The 20,029-nt window shown below is 38.3% G+C and overlaps 2 protein-coding genes across 7 annotated transcripts; both read left to right on the top strand.

The window, feature by feature from the left end:
* Positions 1-2,111: 2,111 nt before the first annotated feature.
* LOC136422198 (tyramine receptor 1-like) lies at positions 2,112-4,348 on the top strand. Its single transcript, XM_066409843.1, has 2 exons — positions 2,112-2,160; positions 2,802-4,348. Exons 1-2 carry the CDS (start codon positions 2,112-2,114, stop codon positions 4,346-4,348), a joined length of 1,596 nt encoding a protein of 531 aa, XP_066265940.1.
* A 2,588-nt stretch (positions 4,349-6,936) lies between these two features.
* LOC136421407 (uncharacterized) lies at positions 6,937-19,348 on the top strand. Of its 6 annotated transcripts, none has more exons than XM_066408684.1 (8): positions 6,937-7,072; positions 8,632-8,786; positions 9,154-9,216; positions 10,533-10,637; positions 12,108-12,221; positions 16,844-16,898; positions 17,645-17,668; positions 18,247-19,348. In XM_066408684.1, exons 2-7 carry the CDS (start codon positions 8,637-8,639, stop codon positions 17,659-17,661), a joined length of 504 nt encoding a protein of 167 aa, XP_066264781.1. In that variant the 5' UTR covers positions 6,937-7,072; positions 8,632-8,636; the 3' UTR covers positions 17,662-17,668; positions 18,247-19,348. The 6 variants fall into 6 exon arrangements, with proteins under 6 accessions (XP_066264781.1, XP_066264780.1, XP_066264779.1 ...); XM_066408683.1 differs by having other exon boundaries at positions 18,244-19,348; XM_066408682.1 differs by lacking the exon at positions 17,645-17,668.
* Positions 19,349-20,029: the final 681 nt, after the last annotated feature.

Below are 20,029 nucleotides of genomic sequence, written 5' to 3'. Positions count from 1 at the left end.
TATGCAATGAAACACCTTGTGTATACATCTCAATTAACTACAACCAAGGACATTATATAATGCAAGGCATATTTGCCAATTATTGGCATGTTGACCACCGTCGGAGGGCAATGAAATTTCTTGTTTTGTTTTTAAATCAGGCGAAAATTAATGAGCGCGCTGATGTCATCCATACAAATTCCTTGCTGTGGCCTAACGTTGAAATTCCAGGAATTTAAAGGATATAGTACCTTAATCTTACGTAGGATATAACACAAGCGGATTGTTATTTTTGTCTATTTATTTATTGGTTTGGCTGTTCAACACGCAAAGCCAGGGCTGCCCAACTAGCCTGTGGATGTTACATGAACAAAGCGCTAGCCTTGCTGACAAAGACGAGATACTACCATGGAATCAGACATGGAAAGCATGACAATCTATATGGATTGTTTTTAGATGTATATTCAGAAACAAAGCAACGGCTTCGCAAGTATAAGTATACTACCTTTGATCAATGCATGAATTACCTCTTCCCTCAAGACCTCAATAAAAAGCGCCCCTGCAGGCCGAATTGAGCTTCTCATTAATAAACAAAGGTTCAAACAAAGAAACGAAACGCGAGCCTTAAATGTTTGCGTTGTTACTTCGACCTTGGCATTTTATTTGGCTCCTCATTTACTTCCTAAGAGCTGCAACTTCTGAACTGTTTTGTTTTAATATCTTGTGGATCTTTCCTTAAAAAATGGCTTCAAGGCAATAAAGCTTTGAACTACAAAACGTTAATCAATCGACATCTTACACGAAGAGCAAACAAGAGATAAAAAGAGTCAAAACGATACCGCAAAAGCACTCGTCAAATCTGCTTGACGTACATTTTTTGTCAGAGCCCGCAGCACTTTGCTATTAAGGGAATTGTCCTCTGAGCTATTTCTCCAGGCGACCTCTTAATCTTTGACATAAAAGAAGGCTAAGATCGTGTATCATCCCAAATGATGTATTTTTCACGTGTTGCACAGCGTGATTTACGATAAAAGTGTACAGCTAGGACCAGTAGAAAAGGTTTCACATTTGTAATCTATTACACAAGGGAAAGGAAACCTTACCTGAGGAAAACTACAAAGTTTTGTCATATTCCCTTTTCTTTTAAACCAATCTTTTGATTTCCTCAGTGTATGCTTGTTAAAAACGTGACAGAACGAGGCGTAAATATGATTATGCCTTCACAGCTAGCGCTAGTTCTAGAAATGTTAAAATCAAAAGCTTGTGTAACGTTACATCGCTTTCGTTTTGGAAGAGTTATAGAAATAGTAAAAGAGTGATTAGTATGACCACCGCTCCTGCTTGTTTGGGGTAAAAATTATGTGCTGATATTTAGTACGCATCTTGCAAAAGTATAACGCCACCGATGACTGATTAGTTACGGACATGGGAACTAGAAAAAGTGGGTTCGATTCCCACTTCTGACTGGACGTTGTGTTCTTAGGCAAGGACTTTTTTCCTCGGCCTCAGTCTCCGCCCAGGTGTAAATGGATACATGACTTTGGTTGGGGAGATAAAAAGGTACACGTAGTGAAAGAGAGGGTTAGGCTACACCTTCCAAAACCTTGCCCTAGACACATTGTATAACAGCTCACTGCCCCTAAGGCTTCAAAAAGGCCATGGGACCTTTTGTACCTACATGTATTACGTACGCTATATACGTCAAGCTAGAACATTGACGTCATTTATAAGATAGATCCAGATTTGATGTCCGATGAAAGTAATTCCCCACTGTGATCGTTTCGCATTCAAGCAACCTTTCAGAAGTCTTCTGACATTTAATCAAAGTGTTTAGAAAAACCACAGTGCCCCTCGTCGAATACTCCGGACGACTCTACCCAGAGCATTCGAACGCTCATTTGACCCATGGTGTTTTCAACAAAGATAACTGTAAAGACTTTGATCATCAACCGATCGTCCCCGTTAAAAAAAGTCTCTGCCCGCATATATACGGTAATCTTGCGATTGAAATATTACTGGATGGTTGCATGTGCTTCGCGTAGTTGCCTGAAGAGCACTGCTCGACCAGATAGCAATTTTGATTGCCGGCTTCAATATTTGCTGATGAGTGGCAAACAGTCTTCGTTCCCGACATGACGATCTCGTCAGTATTTCTCTACATCGTCGTTGTCATCATGATCGGTAAGTTGCAAGTTCATATTGTTAGGATATATGATGATCTGTATAGACAAAGGATCACCTATTTTTTACAATTCTCATCGACCTTATACGTTTGTGATCTATGCACTGAATGCACTGTTTATAGTCTTTGGCCCAACCGATTTGTTGACTTGGTTGTTTGTTGGTTTGTTGGTTGGTTGGTTTGTTGGTTGGTTGGTTGGTTGGTTGGTTGATTACCGTGATTGAATTTTGCATCTAGAGATTTCTTCTAATCGCTTGTCTTGAATATCAGATATCTCACAAGGTTGTGGTAACAAGCAATTAAACACGTAGCAGACAATCATACTATTAGTCAAACCTTGAGCCGTATAACTTAAAATGGGAATTCAATATTTTATTCTGGTTGTATCTTCTTTTCGTCTGTTTTCTTCTTATTAGAGCAGCGCCATAAATACTTCTATGTCTTGATCAAGTGTCTAGATATCTGTTTGTTGTTGTGTGTGTTTTTTTTGTTTTTGTTTTTTACTAGGAACAGGCTTTCCAAATCTATACACCTGTAAATTACCGGTACCGGTAGTCGATATCTATTTACAGATGACTGTCTATTATAAGCTCTAATCTAGGACCTAAATCTACCTACACGGCTAACGTATGCTATTTCTAAAACCTTGTCTTTGGTTTGTGTCCTGCAGTTTTTATTGTCCAGAGTATCATTGGGAATCTGCTGGTCATTCTGGCCATAACGCTGTGTCCAAGTCTACGGAAACGTCAGAACGTCCCCCTTGCGAGCCTCAGCGTCTCTGACATCCTCTTCACCGCCCTCCACCCTCCCATGTGGGTAAACGTGCTGCTAAACCCCGAGTTCCGCCTTCCATGGGGTCTGTGTGTCCTCCAGTCGTACACCACTCCAGTACTGTGGGGAGTGTCACTGTGCCACATGGGGTGCATCGCCGTGTACAGGTATTTCCGGGTCATACACTTCCATCGCTTCCCTGCCATGACGTCCACCAAGGCTGTGTGTGCTGAGGTCGCCATGGCCTGGCTGGTCCCCATGATGGCGTTCATCGCGCCACATGTACACCCGGCGGACACCGTCTTCTACACCGACAAGCTGAAGCGGTGCGCCGCGGTGGAGATGACCAGTACTCGGATGAAAACCATCATGGCGGTGGCGGTACTGATTCTACCGTGCGTAGTGGCGATGGTCTTCTACGTCGCCATGTACCTGGCCATGAGGAAGAGCACAAATACGATTCTGGTAAACTCGCGACAAAACTCTTCGTGTGGTAGATCCCAGGCAGAGCATACAGACAACGACGCATGTGATGAGTCGGAGAACGTTGAGAAAATCAAATCTAAACGCAATACAGATGTCGTTACAGCCAGAGATCACACGGAAGAGCCCTGTCTACAGGGGTCAGTATCAGTACTCACAATCCCAAATCAAGACATTCATCTCGAACACAAGCAGAAACAAGTAGAAGGGCAAGCACCAATGATATTCTGTCCTGAATCACTCAACATCAACAGACTTTCGACGAGCTACGGTGGCGGCTCAAGCCTCGTGGTACCCTCTTCTATAGACGACACAGCAACATGTATTAAACCGAAGAGAAGGAACTTACTTTTCTCTGATATGATGACAAAATCTGGGCAGCTACCACTTGAATCAACCGAAGTGGTAGGCAGCAGCGGTGAAAAAACTTACGGATCAAAGCAGGAGATCCTACGTCAAAAGAAAACCAACCCACGTCTAACAATCTCTTGTAGTCTTGAAAACAAATCAGACGATCACGATAGCAGCGTCGCAGAAGACATCGTTTCTTCGGTACCTGATCGCGATAGGACTGGTGCTAGAAGCCCTAGAGCGCTGTTGAGTGTGATAAATCGTAGTGACACCACAAGCCTAGCCTCCATACGAGATCTTGGAAGACAAGTCTTCTCGAGGAACTTCCGAGCGGAGAAGGAAATGTTGAAGATGCTGCTGTCGATTTTTGTCTGCTGTATGGTTTGTAACGTGCCAGCGATTGTGATGATCATTATCGAGGACGGACATCGTGTTCCGGAAGAAGCCTTTCTGATCGGGCTGCTTTTGTGGGCTGGGAATGCTGCCATGAACCCCATCATATATGGCGTCATGAACACGAAAATCAGAAAAGGATACAGGGAAATTTGGAACGTACTCACGAGGCAGCGAGTGTCCCACTGAGAATAATCTACAATGAATAATACAATACGATGCAGTTTTCAGTCCACAAGTTGTTCCTTTATGACCCAGAATACAAATCTGGGAAAAATATATTTTGCCTACATCTGTATATATTCTGTACCGTGCATTCAATTCGCAATTATTACATTTGTATTGTTTTAATAAACCAGCGACAACAGCATTGTTCTGTCGTGTCTTTTATCATGATTTCTAGTGCAGAAAATGTTTAAAGGGGCATATTGTAGAATCTGGTGGGCAAAAACTACAAATAGTAAGAATATGAAAGATCTACACTACGATTCACATTTGTAACTTATTTGTTACTTATTTCCAACATATTCCCGTCATTTTGTCACATTTCCACCATTAATAAGCGACGAAAAACGCAAAACGTGTAAAATCTGGTTCATTTACATATTAACTTGCGTCCCGCAACTTAAAATGCAAATAAGCCAGCGTAGAACGCTACGAAAAATCCGAATCGACCGTTATGGTCGGAGTTCGAGCGTCACAGGAAAATCACCACAAGTGACCAAACTTCAGAACGTCGGGCGTTCGATCGCGTGTTCGGTGTTTCGTCGGAATGTTGGACAAGATGGCGGCCAACTCAAGCGGCGGCGGGGATTGCGTATATAATTTTTTTCAAGACGTTCGCACGACACCACAAAGTCGCATCCGTACGTGATGAATATTGCTGTGCAGTGTAATAAGGTAAATTCAACTAATGATGTAGAAAAATAATCAAAAACAAAGAATTTTGTTTTATGTTCATGTCACAATATGCCCCTTTAAGGAATGTCGCTTCTGTTTGCCTTTTTTTGCATATTGCCAGTTCTCTGACACAAATTTGCAAGTGATGAATTGTGTTGCATCATTAGCTGCTAAAAAAAATCATATCATAATATTGTTTATTTGTTTGTTTTGTTTATTCGCATGCAGACACAAATCATAAAATGATAGCAGTAAAAAACATGCAGGCTAGTGAAAGCGAAATACATACTAGTACATGTATCTGGTTTTTCGTACTCTCCAAGCAGAGGAGAGGTTCCGGCTGGTTTTTGACGCGTTTTTGTTGGGCTTTCTACTTTGTCATTTTCATTGGGTTGACGACACAAAATAAAAATGACAAAGTAGAAAGCCCAACAAAAACTCCTAAAGACACGTCAAAAACCAGCCGGAACCCCTCCTCTGCTTGGAGAGTAATTCCTGGCTGCAAACGATGATCGATGATTCTTCGCTGCATGTCAAGAGCGTCACCAAGCGGTTCGTAAAAGAACGACACAACAGTAATATGTCCAGTGCGATTTTACATTGGATATATAAGAGCGACCTCTAGCAGCTAAGGTAATAAGTACTCCCGCGTCATAGACTTGGCCTGAGGCAATGTTAGATTTTACTAATCAGAACAAACATAAGGAAGACTTCATGATTATCATTAAAAATATATTGGATTTGGCCATTCGTCATCACATGGTCCGAAGATATAGAGTTACAACTTGCTTGGCAAACGTCTGTTGCTTCCAGATCTTTAATAAGTGTCGAAATGACGCAACTGAAACCGTCTAATTCTGGTGGACCTTATTTAAGTACTAGCCTAGATGATATTGCAGCATATCAAATAAGGATGTATCAAATTATAGTAATGGGTCAAAAGTACATTTCGTGGGAGCAAAGTTTTTACTTTTCTTATGATACCTAACTTAATGTTTTGTAAAACTTTTTTGAAGACAAAAGTTATGTGTTTTTTCCATGTAGGTTTTTCGTCGATTAATATACCTAAAAAGCGAGTCTGACTTTAATATCAGATTTATGAGTTTTGCATTTGACCTTTATTAACATTAATTCACCGGGTTGCATAAATCCGCCACTTTGAAAAACAGTGGGTTTGAGAGATCTCTACTGCAGCTCCCCGGGTATGCAGATATACAGGAGTGCATTATCCTGGGAGACGTTGGGTTGGAGATCTGTTTGGACTTACCTTTTCAGACTGTGTAATGGAATTGTGTCAGTATAGATTCTAGCTTTTCTTTTCCATATTTCTTGTTCGTGCCTGCGAAGATGATTGAATTATTTCTTTCTATGTTAAGGGATAATTTGTTAACCTTGGGACAAACTTGTACAACTCTTGATTTATAGATATCACTTAAGTCTGGATATTTTTCTGAGACATGTATTAAAGTAAATTGTGGTGTCATCTGTAACTATATATATAAACAGAGTAGATTTGTTGTCTTTGAAACCGATGCCAAGTCATTAACGTAAATCAGAAACAAAAGGGACATTTCAACAGCGTATTTGTATCAATTATCACATATCTAGGGAATGTCACCGAACGACTAAAAGGGCGAAACAACACACACTGGTCGCCCCTCAAAACAGTTGCCTTTGCTCAGTCAGTCAGTGGGAGTTTTGACCCCCATGAAATGAACAAAGAAACGCCAACTTCTTTCGATAATTATGGTCAGAATTGTTTTATAAATTTCTCTCTTGAAGATCATCGAAAATATTAAGGTTTTGGCCTAAAAGCAATTGTCCCTACATGAAACACATATCACATCACGATTCCCAGAAGGCAAGAATGCGTCATTTCCGGTTTGAATTACTGCTCTGGGAACGACACTTAATATTGAGTGACGCACTACCGGTTTGTACTACCCTGGGAACGTGACGGCGGCAGTGATCGCAGTGGTCTTGATACGGTGACAAAATCTCCACAAAATCCAGGTATGTAGCAAGCTTCCATGTACATCAAGCGTTTGATAAGCATTGAAAAACAGTAGCGTACCTCTTCAACACGATTCAGTAGTTTTAAAATTAAGAAAAATGCTAAATTTACCGATTTACATGCATGCCTCGACCAAGCCGGTTCCATGCCTCATTTGCATATGAAGAAGCCCTTTTTGGTTTGTAGATTTAGCCCAACCTTTTAGGCTTCCCAGTCACTTCAAACGATATTTTCAAGCCTCTGTTTTCCTCAGAAGTTGTAGATTTTATATAGAAGGTGCGATGTCCTTAGGTTTTAGCGTTGTAGGTGATTTGAAGGCGATTTTATTCGAAAGGTCATACAAAGTCGTCTGAGCCGCCCTCCCAACAAAATGGCGGCGTGCATGTTCTAAAGAGGGCGTGATCTCATCTTCCTTGTTTCTCTGCGCCCTTTTCACCTATAAAAACACCCCAAAATCACAAAATTCTCCGCCATTACCCGCTTGATTTATTCACACACCTAAAAAGAAACCAAAATCGGTCGTGGAGTTCCTCTTTTGGTGTGTTTTTGCAGCTGTCGTGGAAAGAAATTTTCCTTTTCAGTCAACCATGCCCTAATTTGCATGTGATGACCTTGCGCAGAAAGGAGACTTTGATAAGGTCAATTCGGATTATTTCGATAACACAACGTTTTTATCGTGTATTTTGGCACTTGTGTGTTGTATATATGATTCCATAAATGCTTTTTTATGTACAACTTGCTATAGATTGATGCAAATTTGAAATCCTAACAGAAATATGTCCACATGGGGGGAGGGGCAGAATGATGAATTTTGAAATTACTTGCTAAATTTTGAAGTTGCTTGCAAAAATCAATTACTTAATGTTTCTTTATGATTTCTTGATTCTTAAACATTGATTTGAATCATTCTTATTATTTTCTGCTGCAAATGAGAAAAGGCTGAACATTGTGAAATTTCTATGAGGTGTACTAGTAATCTGAGAGTGAATATTTTAGTGGATATTGTTAACTGACTGAGTATAGAAGCCTTCAAAGTCTTCTTTTCAAAGGGCATTCTGCAATCCGTGTTTCTCAATCTGTTCAGTTTCATTCGTTGTTCAATTAAAATGTTCAATACTGTTTTTAGATTTAATGATGCATATCTTTTAGATTTTCTATAAAATCATTAATCATGAAAAGATTGCATTCATGCCCCATATTGCTGTGTCATTCTCACACATCTATTTTGTTGATTTGATTTGTCATCTTCCCGTCAATATTGCATACACATGATCTATAACAGTATACAAGTATAACGCCCTCAGTGACTGTTGTGCTTGTATTGTTGTAATAATTGTAACGTGTATTTTAGATTTTCTTTAAAATTATGAAGATTGTGTTCATGTCCCTATATTTTAGTTTCATTCATGCACTAAAATTTTGTAATTTCTTGGTTTGCTTTCTCAATTTTGCATCTTTCCCTCAATGCTGTATACATGCTTTTATAACACCCTCTAGGACTGTTTCAGCATGTATTGTTTGACATAACATGTTTATTTTAACATTGTTCGGACCACAGCCAAGATGAGCTACAGTAAAGGCATCGCTAAGGGCCTGGGAGCGGCCATGGTCGGGTTCGGACTGATCAGCGTGATACTGGGGATCGTCTCGGTGATCGTGGGCGCCAACTCCGCCTTCAACTGCAACTGGTTCGCCTGTGTGTCTGGGAGCATCGTAAGTGTTAGGATGAAAATAACATTGAAGTTAGATTGTCACTTTGGATTTTTGCATGGACTTGAAACACAGGATTCATGATATATGGGGGACTCTAAACAACATTCATGCAGTCTTTGTTTATCCACAGTCGATGTAAACTTCAATAAAAAGACTGGAATAGAAATACAGCTTCATTTCAATATTTCATGACAGTCCGTGAATACTAAACAGGTCAACTTTGCACTTACTGTAACAGTTTAACAAATGAAACTAAACATTGCAGTTAACATGATACATGTACTATCAACATTATCAAGATATACTAGTAGTAGTAATAGTAAGACGTAACATGTAAATGTTTTCTTACTGTTTTGTTGCTGTTCAGGTGATCGTTGCTGGAATCCTTGGATTCGTTAGTGGCAAGATGGCTGACAGCAAGGGCAGCATGGTAAGTATTGTCTAACAGCCCTACAACGTCTGCATTTACATTTAGTGTGGTTTCCTATATCATATGTATGCAGATTTGCCTAACACTTTTATAAGGTTACTCAGAGAAGAGAATCTTTGTATAATTAGATGTCATGGATTTTTAAAAAAGGAGCACGACAAAATATTTTTGTTAAAAGAACTCCAAAGTAAAAGAAAACTTTCATCTCTCTGTGTTACAATATTGCATGACCTGGCCGTCTGTGTTTAATGCTGCATTTGTTTTACATGTACTAGACACACGGGCCCAGTCGCCATGGAATACACTTTCACACACACTGATGCACTGTGGACATGGAAACATGAACCATTGACAGTCCACATCTACGCTGTCATTTCTCCCCATACAACTTGCACACAATCTTGTACTTTTCAGAGACTTCAAGTTGCAAAGTAGAGACAAGGGTGCATGCAAAAAGGCGGGCAACAATTGTTTTTTTGTGGACGTGATATTAAAATGTCTGAATCGCTGTTTGATCCGTAGGTTGTTGGATTCCTTGCTGCTTCGATCATCAGTATTCTGATCAACCTGGCCTGCCTGGTCCTGATTGTGCCAGGAACACAAGTTGGCTTGCCTGCGCCCGAGGTATTCCTGACACATGACATGGTGGCCCCCCAAAACAAAGGAATGGTTGAAGTCAAAGTGTTTCGAGCTCCCCTCCCTGAAACACCCCTTATCTCTTTATGGAAAACAATGACGGCGCGCCTCAGTGGAACTGAAAGACTGCAAAGATGATGATATCTCTTTTTGCACTAGGATGCTCATTTTCACAGGTGTAGCGGGGTATGGAGACAAGACTTAGAAAAAAGACAAGGACCTTAGACTTGTTTAGCAGGAACCAAACATTATAGTACAAGTTTTCCAGGCTTAGGCGTCACCAGAGAAGACTGGATAGAGAGAAGCTTCCCAAAACATTCTTAAACCTTTAAGCTGTAAAGAAGAAAAGAAAAGACAAGGGAGTCAAATCCAGGACTAGCAAATGCTGATAAGCTTGTTTCTTTGGTGCAATTGCAGCTTTAGACAAAGAAGAAGAAAACACCAGAAATTTTGATGCACATGACTATAACAATAATGTATTATATGAAAGCAGACTCTAAACCGAGCTCCGTCTTGTTTTGCGTAGCTCTTTAAAGTTAGATATGATTTTGCAAAGAAGTTCCTCTCTACATAGGAAACGGCTGTCCCTTTGTTCTCCAAAAAAGATTTAACACAGATTAGATTGTAGGACTAAGACAGTGGGATGAAATTCATGTCTTGATGATTTACAACTCCCTTAGATCCCAGCGTCCCTGTACGCAAACTTCTTCAGTATCCTCCTGAACCTGACTACTGTCCTTGTCATCACCCCTGGAAATGTCCCCGGACGATCCTTTCCACCGGAGGTACCACTGTGATGTAGTTATGTTATTTGTGGACGACATGGTAGTATACTTATGAAGAATGATGTTTAAACTGCAGTTTCTAACTCAAAGAATAAGCTAATTCACTGTTTGAACTGCTCATGTGTAGTGTGATGCATTGGGGGTCATATGTCAAAGTTGAAGGATTTTGAGACAAATGTCTGGACATGTATCAAGCATGGTCTTGACAAGAACTGTTTACAAATAAAGGGCCTTCACCTTTGAACTTGCACATACTCAGTTCAAACTGTAAAACGGCTTATTGGACTTACCTTAGTTTCACACAACATGACTCCAGTCAATGGGTAAGTGTTAGTCCAATTCTTTGTGTTGAAAACTGCCGTTTAGATATCCTTCATAAAGAATTCTACCAACACTTTTGAGCTAACAGGTTAAAAAAAATGCAAAATAATTTTGATCCTTGATTTTGTAACTCTGCAAAAAGATGTCAAACTACTGAGCAACTTCTGCACTCTCCAAACTTTGGAAAATGTTGATGCTGCTCAACTTTCCGCATAATTGCTTGCAGAGTTTAGAATAAGGTTAGACTCTATGTTTCCTTTGTATTATAGTTTGTCCACAAATAATATCATCTATCACATGATGACCTGGCAGAGGTCTTTTTGCCACTTGTTACATACGTTTCAACAGTTTTATCAGCTGTTTGCTGGTATGGTTCTTCAAGTTCAGTTCTAACAGAAGTTTCAAGTTCATAACTTAGAACCCTGTTTGGGAAAGTCACAAACTTCTGTAACTTCAACCACCCTTTGTTTTGAGGGTCATGATGTTCAATATTGTTGATGTTGCGTTGATAACAGGTTATGTTATGCTGTTAACAGAACATACTGCTTTGCTTTCCCAAAGCATGTTTGTGTTATATACAAGTATTGTTGAAGGCAAGGTAAGTTTATCTCCCTAATTTTGTAATTTATAGATGTTCAAAGTTTATTATGTTATAAATATGTTTATTACATTAAAAAAATAAGCATTTTTTCAATGTTGTCATGCATAGTCCAGTGCCAACATTTTGAATAACATTGCGTGTAGTTTTATATATTCTATTAAATTAGATGCCAAAAGTAATTATATTTGACACTTTTGTTTGATACATGTCAATCAACATTTTTGTTTAGTTTTGTTAAAATATGTTGCACAGATCATTCAGTATTTGATTTTAACCTTTAGCACACTGAAGTAGCCGTTTGGTACCCAATACCCTATTGGTTACAGAGTTAGGCAGCAGGGAGAAGGTTAAGTGATACTGTAAATGCAGAAATGTTTGCGGTAATTTTATGTTCGCTGTTTTCGCGGTGAACTCGTCAGCACAAACTTAAAACCATTGTGAACACTCCATTTCCTCCCTACCGTGAAATAAAAAACATTTACAGTAATGGTTACAATAGTACTTTGACTTCCAGGTTCTAAGCATGTTTGTTTGGTATTTAATTGTAGGGTAAGACCTGGGCTGTGTGGATCCCCTCCTGTATTTTCGCCTTCTTCGAGATGGTGACTGCCGTGTGCTGTTGTATCCTGTGCCTGGAGTCCATGGTGGGATACTTCACAAAGGTACATGTCCAACCATTCTTTTTTTATTGTACAGTTCTTGGTGGCAAATGTGCTAGATGTTGGTACATTGGCACACCAAATCCGTAGTGTGGCACACTTTTAGACAGATTAGCCGAAGAGGCTTGGTGAATGTCACTCCACCGCCAGGAGAGGGCGTGTAAAGTGCCTTTCTCAAGGACACGTCGGGGCATGGTACGCTTCGAACCCAGGACCTATTGGTTCTGAGTCCAATGCTCTAACCGTTGCCCCACACGAGGCCACCAACCATTTCATCAATTTTTAATTGAAAAATCGTAGTGCCATTCCCCGATTTTCAAATTAGGCTCAAGAGGATTATGGGTTCGGTTCCTGGTCCTTGGGAAAGGCACTTAGCAAGACTAAAATTATACAGTATATTAGGATTATAATTACTGACAATATGTTAAATGACAACATGATAGATAAATTAGCATCTTGCCAGCATGTTGACAAGAATGTGAAGAAAAGTATTGTCTAATATTTTCTTTGACTGCAACATGTTGAACTGCACCAATGGTAACTATTTTATGAAATGTCTGCCAACCAAGAAGAAATCTTCCCGAGAATTGAAATGACCATGCAGATATATAGTATTATTTGCACGGTAACATACAACATACATGTGGCCTTTTTACGTCATCCCCTTCCCAATTTTGTGTTAAGTAATGTGATGTATGGTTTACTTGTACTTTTGTGTTATGTACTGTGCATGTGTCAGATTGTATGTGTAAACGTTTGTTGTTCCAAGGCGTTTGTTTATTTTTGCCGTACTTGCACGGGCAGCCATATTTTGATATTTTGTGCCGTACCGTGTCATGGAATACCGCATGAGCTGGAAAAAAATTTGAAGTACATCATCAGGGTTGCATGGACAAGGAGAACGTAAGTTGTTTGAATCTTTTGTTTCTATCTTTTCTTTCTTTTGCTCTTTCTTTCTTTCTTGGCTCTCTATATAAGTCTGATGTGTTCTTCAAAGGCATGGATCCTTATTTCTTATTTGCTGTTATTTTCCTGTATGGTTAACATTAAGATAATCCTATTATAAAAGTTCACTTCTAAATGTTTCAAACTTCAAAAATGGAAGTTTAATAGATCTACTTGAACATTTCTACTGGCTTTGTGAAATAGCTGAATTTCTCTATATTGATACATGTAGCAGTTGTTTCTATGTTTATTCAAGCTGATTTACACACTGAGAACTAATGTATATTTGTCATAAACATACATGTAAGCCAACATATTAGCAATATTTTCTGTATCACCAACCGAAAAAATTTTATTGTGTGATTTTAGAAGAAAGTCAGTTCAGAATGAAGACTTAACTGTAAAAAAAAATTCAAATTCATGCACATAAACTTGCATACAAAATAAAATAACTTGCTACAGATCACCTATATCACCAATGCATTTTGTCATCACTAATAAGATTTTTTTTTCTGTTTCATTCCTTGTAGGCCAAGTAAAGCCATGCCAGAGATGCAGCAAGGAACCTTTCAGTTATAATGAGCAGTGTGCCCAGCAGCACTCTTACCTTAGATTCAGTAGTCTTGGTTACTTTTCTTGGGTGTGTGTTTAGGGACGCACTGCATAGCTGAAAACAGTACTGAGAAGCTGCAACTACAAGAAGAAAAAGATAGAAGATGACCAAGCCATTATAGCCATCTATGATAAGAAAATTCCCTGTAGTAGTTTTTATTTGTCCTTCTCTTTCTCTTTCTAAAAGCTATAGCCTTGCAGACTTATGGATGGTTTAGTGCTTTCTTGACTTATATTCTACACCCTGTGTATTGACATTGTTAGCCTGGATGCCAGACCCCCAATCTCTAAAATGTCTATCTATAGATATGTTAGAGATTAGGGATCTGGCATCCAGGCTATGACATTGTGTGATTAACTAACAGAAAAAAGACAAAAAACTGACTTCCACATTATAAAATGTTTGTTTTCCATTAACTTCCTGGCTATAAAACAAGTCTTGATTCTGTGAAATGGTGAGAATATTCTGGAGAAGCCTTAAATTGCTGAAGGAAGTTACAGAAAGTTATTTTTTTCCCCGCGTACAAACTAACACGTTCCGAGTGCTCGGTGATGATTCGATGACGAGTCCGATACTCGGGTACCGGAAGTTCCTTCCTGTCGTACCTTACTTGACGACACGTACGAGGCATTTGTCTGAGAGCATGTCAACAGGCTATTAGCTAGCAAGATGTCAGGGAGTCTTCTGGACGCCCTACAGAAAGAAAACAAAGAAATTAGACGCCCTCGTTTTTCAGGAGACACCCAGTTTCCCAAGTAATAACATACACATAAACATACATTTGTACACATTTGTTCCCTACACACACACTGCCACTGTTGTTTTTTCCTCATACTAGACACTAGAACAGCATGTGAATTGATTGACATGCAAAGCTACCAGGTAATTGTTAATCCATAGAGCCCATTGTCAAAGCCTGTTCAAACAACCCGTTGAGAAAATAGTCCCATTAGTCACTTTGCCTTCAACTCATTGGGTGTTATAAGAGGGTTTTACAAAGTATGACGCAGTATTAATGTATGTTGGGAAATTGCTTCTGCCAACAACTATGTGCAGTGTGTTAGTAATATATACACATATTGAAGATCTTCATTGTATAGTAAACCTTACAAAACTAGTAGAGAGAACTCAGGACAAGCTTGCCACAGTATATCTTCAATATATTACCAGTCTTTATATTTCTTAAGCTAGCTGTTTCACAGAATGAAACACAGTGACTAGTTCTGAGTTCAGCTTAGTAAAGAACGGGAAGAAAGAAATGATGAATGAATGAAATAGAGGAACTGTACTTTGTATCATAGGGAACTAGATATGCACATGTAAGCCCTGGACACTGAAACATCTTGTTGTTGAGTTTGTGTTAGTAAGACATTAGAATTTGTAGTAGGCCCATGGCCATTCAAGTCACTAGAAGAGGCTTGGGTAGAGTTGTGTGTTTTCTAGATATATAAAAAGTTTTTTGACTGCATGTTTAGTGAATTATTACTGTAACAAAAGATGTATTGATGGTTATGAAGATGTAAAAATTCAAGAATTCTGTCACCATATCTTCACTACAAGTCCATATCATGCTTTTTTATATCTCAACATTTTTTTTACAAGATATCAGAAAATTTAAATTGTTTATTATATATTTTCAACCATACACTTTTTAACAATTAATTTTCCCCAGTGTTCAAAGATGTCATCAAGATTGTTACCTGGTTTAGAAATTCTGTGTGGTAGATGTTAAAAGTTCTTTGTAGTGTTGTCTATGCATACCCTGTAGCAGTCTTGAAAACATTGTACAAGACGAAAAGACACTTGCACTTACTGTATACTCAACATGTACACAAAAGAAATAAAGATCACTGTGCTCTTTGTGTCTGACTTGTTGACAAACTTATCAGCTGCTTTACTATGCTTTACATACTAGTATTATGTGATTAATTTAACCCACCATCTAATGATAGAATTCAAACTTCCCAATAAAGAAGCACTACACATATTTGGAACAACAGCCAAAAAAACATATGTTTGTAAGTTTATGTTGTTCTTATCCATGTTTTTACATTTTTCAGCATGTAATTTTCAGAAGTGCACACAAATTTGATTTCTTGGTTCACTGTGTTTTGTAGAAAACTAATGGAGTTAAGCAAAAAAAATAGAATGCTTATTGAGAATGAGAATAGAACTCTTTTGAAGTTGAATCAAGCCTAGATTGGCATGTGACCAACTTTTTTCAGCTGTTGATCATAAGAAAAGTCAAGCAAACAAACCAAGAAGTTAGATTGTTGTGTCCTTCCTTCCTCCACACATGCTCCAAACCCAGCTGCTCTGTTGTGTCATGTGTCTGTCAAACTCTGTTCTCTCCTGCTCACTTGGATCACAGAAGGGACATGTTAAGGCCTCCCTGGTAAGGACTCCTTTTTTACTGAATGGAAACCGTTGAGCAACCAAAATTAGATTTGTATGATCTTATGAACTGAATATGATCCATGATGTAAAAAAACACAACAAAACCCCAAAATACACTTCTTTATCAAGGAAATTTGAACTACAAAAAGTAATGAGAGTTTTGTTTGCTCCATGGTTGACCCTTCAGCAACCATAAACAGACATCACAAACACAGCTGCGTATAAAATAGACATGTCACTCATTCTATAGGAACAACCTGTTGTGAAGTTTTCTGTCTGTTATGTCAGCTTTCTAACTTTCCCTAAAGCCTTGTACATACTGCTCATCTCTAGAAGTATGTGGCCCTCCCCCTCTCTAGTATGTATCCATAGATATGCACCCTTCTAAATGAAGCTCAAACTACCAACACTTAAATATCACTGTTTCCAGTGCTCAGTTACAGAAAGCTGAAGATTTATAAACCTCTGGTATGCAAAAAGCAATCAACATGGTCTGTGTAATTCCCATATAAATGTGCTGTAGGGTGATATATGTAAGTCATAAAATGGTCTGCTGTGTGGTTACATGGCAATCTCTGTGTAGATGCAACAGTTATAAATCTCCAGTATTTGATGTTTGTTGGAGGGGGTGAAGTCTGCCATCTCTGATGACTTGTGTTTGTTGTTACAGCGCGAGCCCGGACCAGTGCTGTACAAGGATGAACAGGCTACCATGCTGCCAGCAAGTATGTAAACATAGTAGCACATGCCTTATTTGACAAAGAAATCACTGACTATTCAGCATAGCTTTCTTTTGTACACAACCTCTTTTTTTTCTCCGCCAACGTTTTAGCAACTGTTCTGTTGTGTTAATCAGGGCAATATGAACTTTCTCCTTGTCGTATTATGATGTAATTATCACAGCAATTACAAAAACATTGCAAAACATCAGCAGAGAAAAAAAGAGGGCTGTGTACAAAAGAAAGCTAAATATTGAATTGATTTATCAACCTGATAAGACTGTTGACAGAAATATTTACGATTGAAAGGGTTTTTTTCTGGTTATAGAACAAATCCGGTTGTGAATTCTCACATAACGCAAGACATTGCCAACTTGGCTTTGACAGAATTTGAAACACTCAATAGTGTATGCAGTTATTAGAATTAGTGATTGAAAAGACAAAGACTTAAACACAAACACACAAAAAATCTAGTCTGTATACTCTTAATTTTGCTGATATTATTCTTGAGCTGCTCCAATTTCAAGTCCTTAGAGAGCCAAAATTTCAAATTCTGAAGTAGGAAGTCCTCTTAGATGACTGTCAAGAGTACTAAATGTATGTCGTAAATTCATAGTTGTCATGCTTGTGCTTTATGCAATGTAGCTCTCAATTATATATAAACTTACATGTAGCTGCATGGGTAGAGTAAATGCATGCCAGTAATTCAAGTCTCTTCCTCTGTGCTTTTGTCTTGTGCTCGACATTGCTAGGCAAGACTCGCATCTGAGTCAGTGGTAAGTACGTGTCTACTGGCTGAAAAGGTGAATCGTTGACTTAGGTTCTCACTAAATGTTTGTTAAACTCTGTTGTCCATTGCTGTACAGCTTCTTTTCCTTACAGAGTTTAACTTACCCAGCACTTAGTTGACAAAAAAGTTGACAAAGCACAAACTTAACCACTGTTTTAGAATTTAAAAGTATAATTGAGGGTACCTTTCCTTTTAGTTGGACACATCAAGGCAAAAGTAACCTGTTCAACTTTGAAACACTTGTTTCTTCACACAATGTTAGCATTGCCATTACAGTTTTAATGTTCAATTGTTGGTTTTCATAAAAGAATTTTCCTGGCATCTCTGTTTTTAATTGTTAGCACTTAATTGTCCCAGTTTAGCAAATATATGATTAAATGGATATAGTCTTGTTGATTTTTTGCTCAGCATTGCCTTTAAAGATCTAAGAACCAAAAAACTGAATTGTTGTAGTTTTAGCCAACAGTTGTTTTTTTTACAACACCATACATTATCATATTTCAACACCAGTGTGTTGTCTTTGTGAACACAAAAATAATCTAAGTTTATATTTTGTCTTAGAAGGACAAGAAGCGGTTCAGGTTGAGGAAGAAGCCGACAAGACTAAGTGACAAGTCCAAGACGACAAGATTACAGCCTCAAGACCCACCACTTCCCCTCAAGACATCTCCGTTTAGCGCCGATCACTTGATGATACAATTAGTCACTATATATTTGGCTGTTATGAGATAGATAACACATGTTGAATAAAAGTATCAAAGTTTGTGATGTAAAAAGTCGATATTTCACTTTGCTCACTTTTCTGTGCGATTTTGACTTCAGTTTTCGAGGCTTGTAAATACAAAATGTTTGAGATTACTGACTTGTAGAGCTTCATTCTAGAACTGTTCAGGATTTGGGAATGTAACTCACTTCATCTTTTAGATACTTGTGTATGCAAATTCTTGCTAATCCTGTTTTGAAGCATAATATGTTTGAAATGTCAGTAAGTTTTTATAGATGTGATTCTTGATTGTGTAGATTTCTTCACGTAGCCTTTCAAATGGGAATTTGGTGTTCTTCTAATTGTAGAACCGCCTGCGAACGCAGTGCATGGTGTAGGAAATATGTGTATTTATCGGTCTAGAGATTTTGGTGTGCAAAGTTTAGAGGGATATGAATTAGCACTAGCAATTTCCTGTATCTTCTTACTAGGGTTATATAAAACAGATGGAAAAATAGCCCACATACACCTCATGATACATGTAATAGCACCCTGCTTTACACTATACAATTTTGTTTTAATATTATTTCTTACTATACATATGGATATTTTGTAAATGTCCCAAACAATTGTTTCCTTTGGTATGTAATGTCAATATTTTATTGCCCTGTTATGTTTTTAACAATAAATGAGTGACTTTCCTATATATACAATTTCACCACCAAAGATAAAACGTATAAATGTAGCATGACCGTTCAAATGTTAAAGCAGTAATTTTGACCTGTACATTGTTTCAACCCTAGTCATTCCTACAGTTTATATGTGTAAGAACTTGTATAAGCTTAAGCAGAAGTTGGTTTGAGAAAGGCAACAAGTTTTCAGCACATGATTGAGATTTAATGTGCATGAGTAGTTAACACTGGTTGTTCAATAGTTGAAGCAATAAAGAAGTAAGATCTAGAACTTGTGTGTAGACTCACTGATCATGAGTTTGGAAAGATAGAAACTTAGGCTAGCCAGATTTCCAGTCCTATTACTGTAAATGCAGAAATATTCCCGGTGGTTTTATGTTTGCGGTGAAATCTTTACCCCAAATTTAAAACAACTGCGAAAAGCCGTTCCATTGTGTGACTGTAGCGCTACTATTGTTTCAAATGCAAACTCAAAACCACCACGAACACTGCATTTTCTTCCTACCGCGAAATTAAATCCCAGCAAACATTTCTGCATTTACAGTACTGTATATCCAGATACAGTCATGTCTATGCATAAGGATCACCTGGCCAATGTGACCACTTTTTGGTGGTCATTTTCATAATTTTTCCAACTGACACAAGACTAAGAGTTCTGTTATATAGTGACCACCATTTCACATAGACCATATTTTCTTAGTCTTCTTCAGCAGTTTTGACTGTATACAGAAAGAATGAAACAGACTGCTACTATAATAGGCATGGATACCATGCCAAGCTACTAGAAAGATTGAATGTACCATTCAGCATATGATGCCCAAGAGTCAAAGTTGTCTTGCAAGTTGTTCTTTTTCTCATCATTTATCAATGCATGAAAAGTTTATAATTCATACCCAATCCATTTTTTTTGTACAAAATTGGAAAACAAAGAAACTTATTTGTTTCGGCCTGG

The sequence above is a fragment of the Branchiostoma lanceolatum genome, chromosome 16 (genome assembly GCF_035083965.1).
Source record: "Branchiostoma lanceolatum isolate klBraLanc5 chromosome 16, klBraLanc5.hap2, whole genome shotgun sequence".
NCBI lineage: Eukaryota > Metazoa > Chordata > Leptocardii > Amphioxiformes > Branchiostomatidae > Branchiostoma > Branchiostoma lanceolatum.
This window is presented reverse-complemented; position numbering and strand designations above follow the sequence as displayed.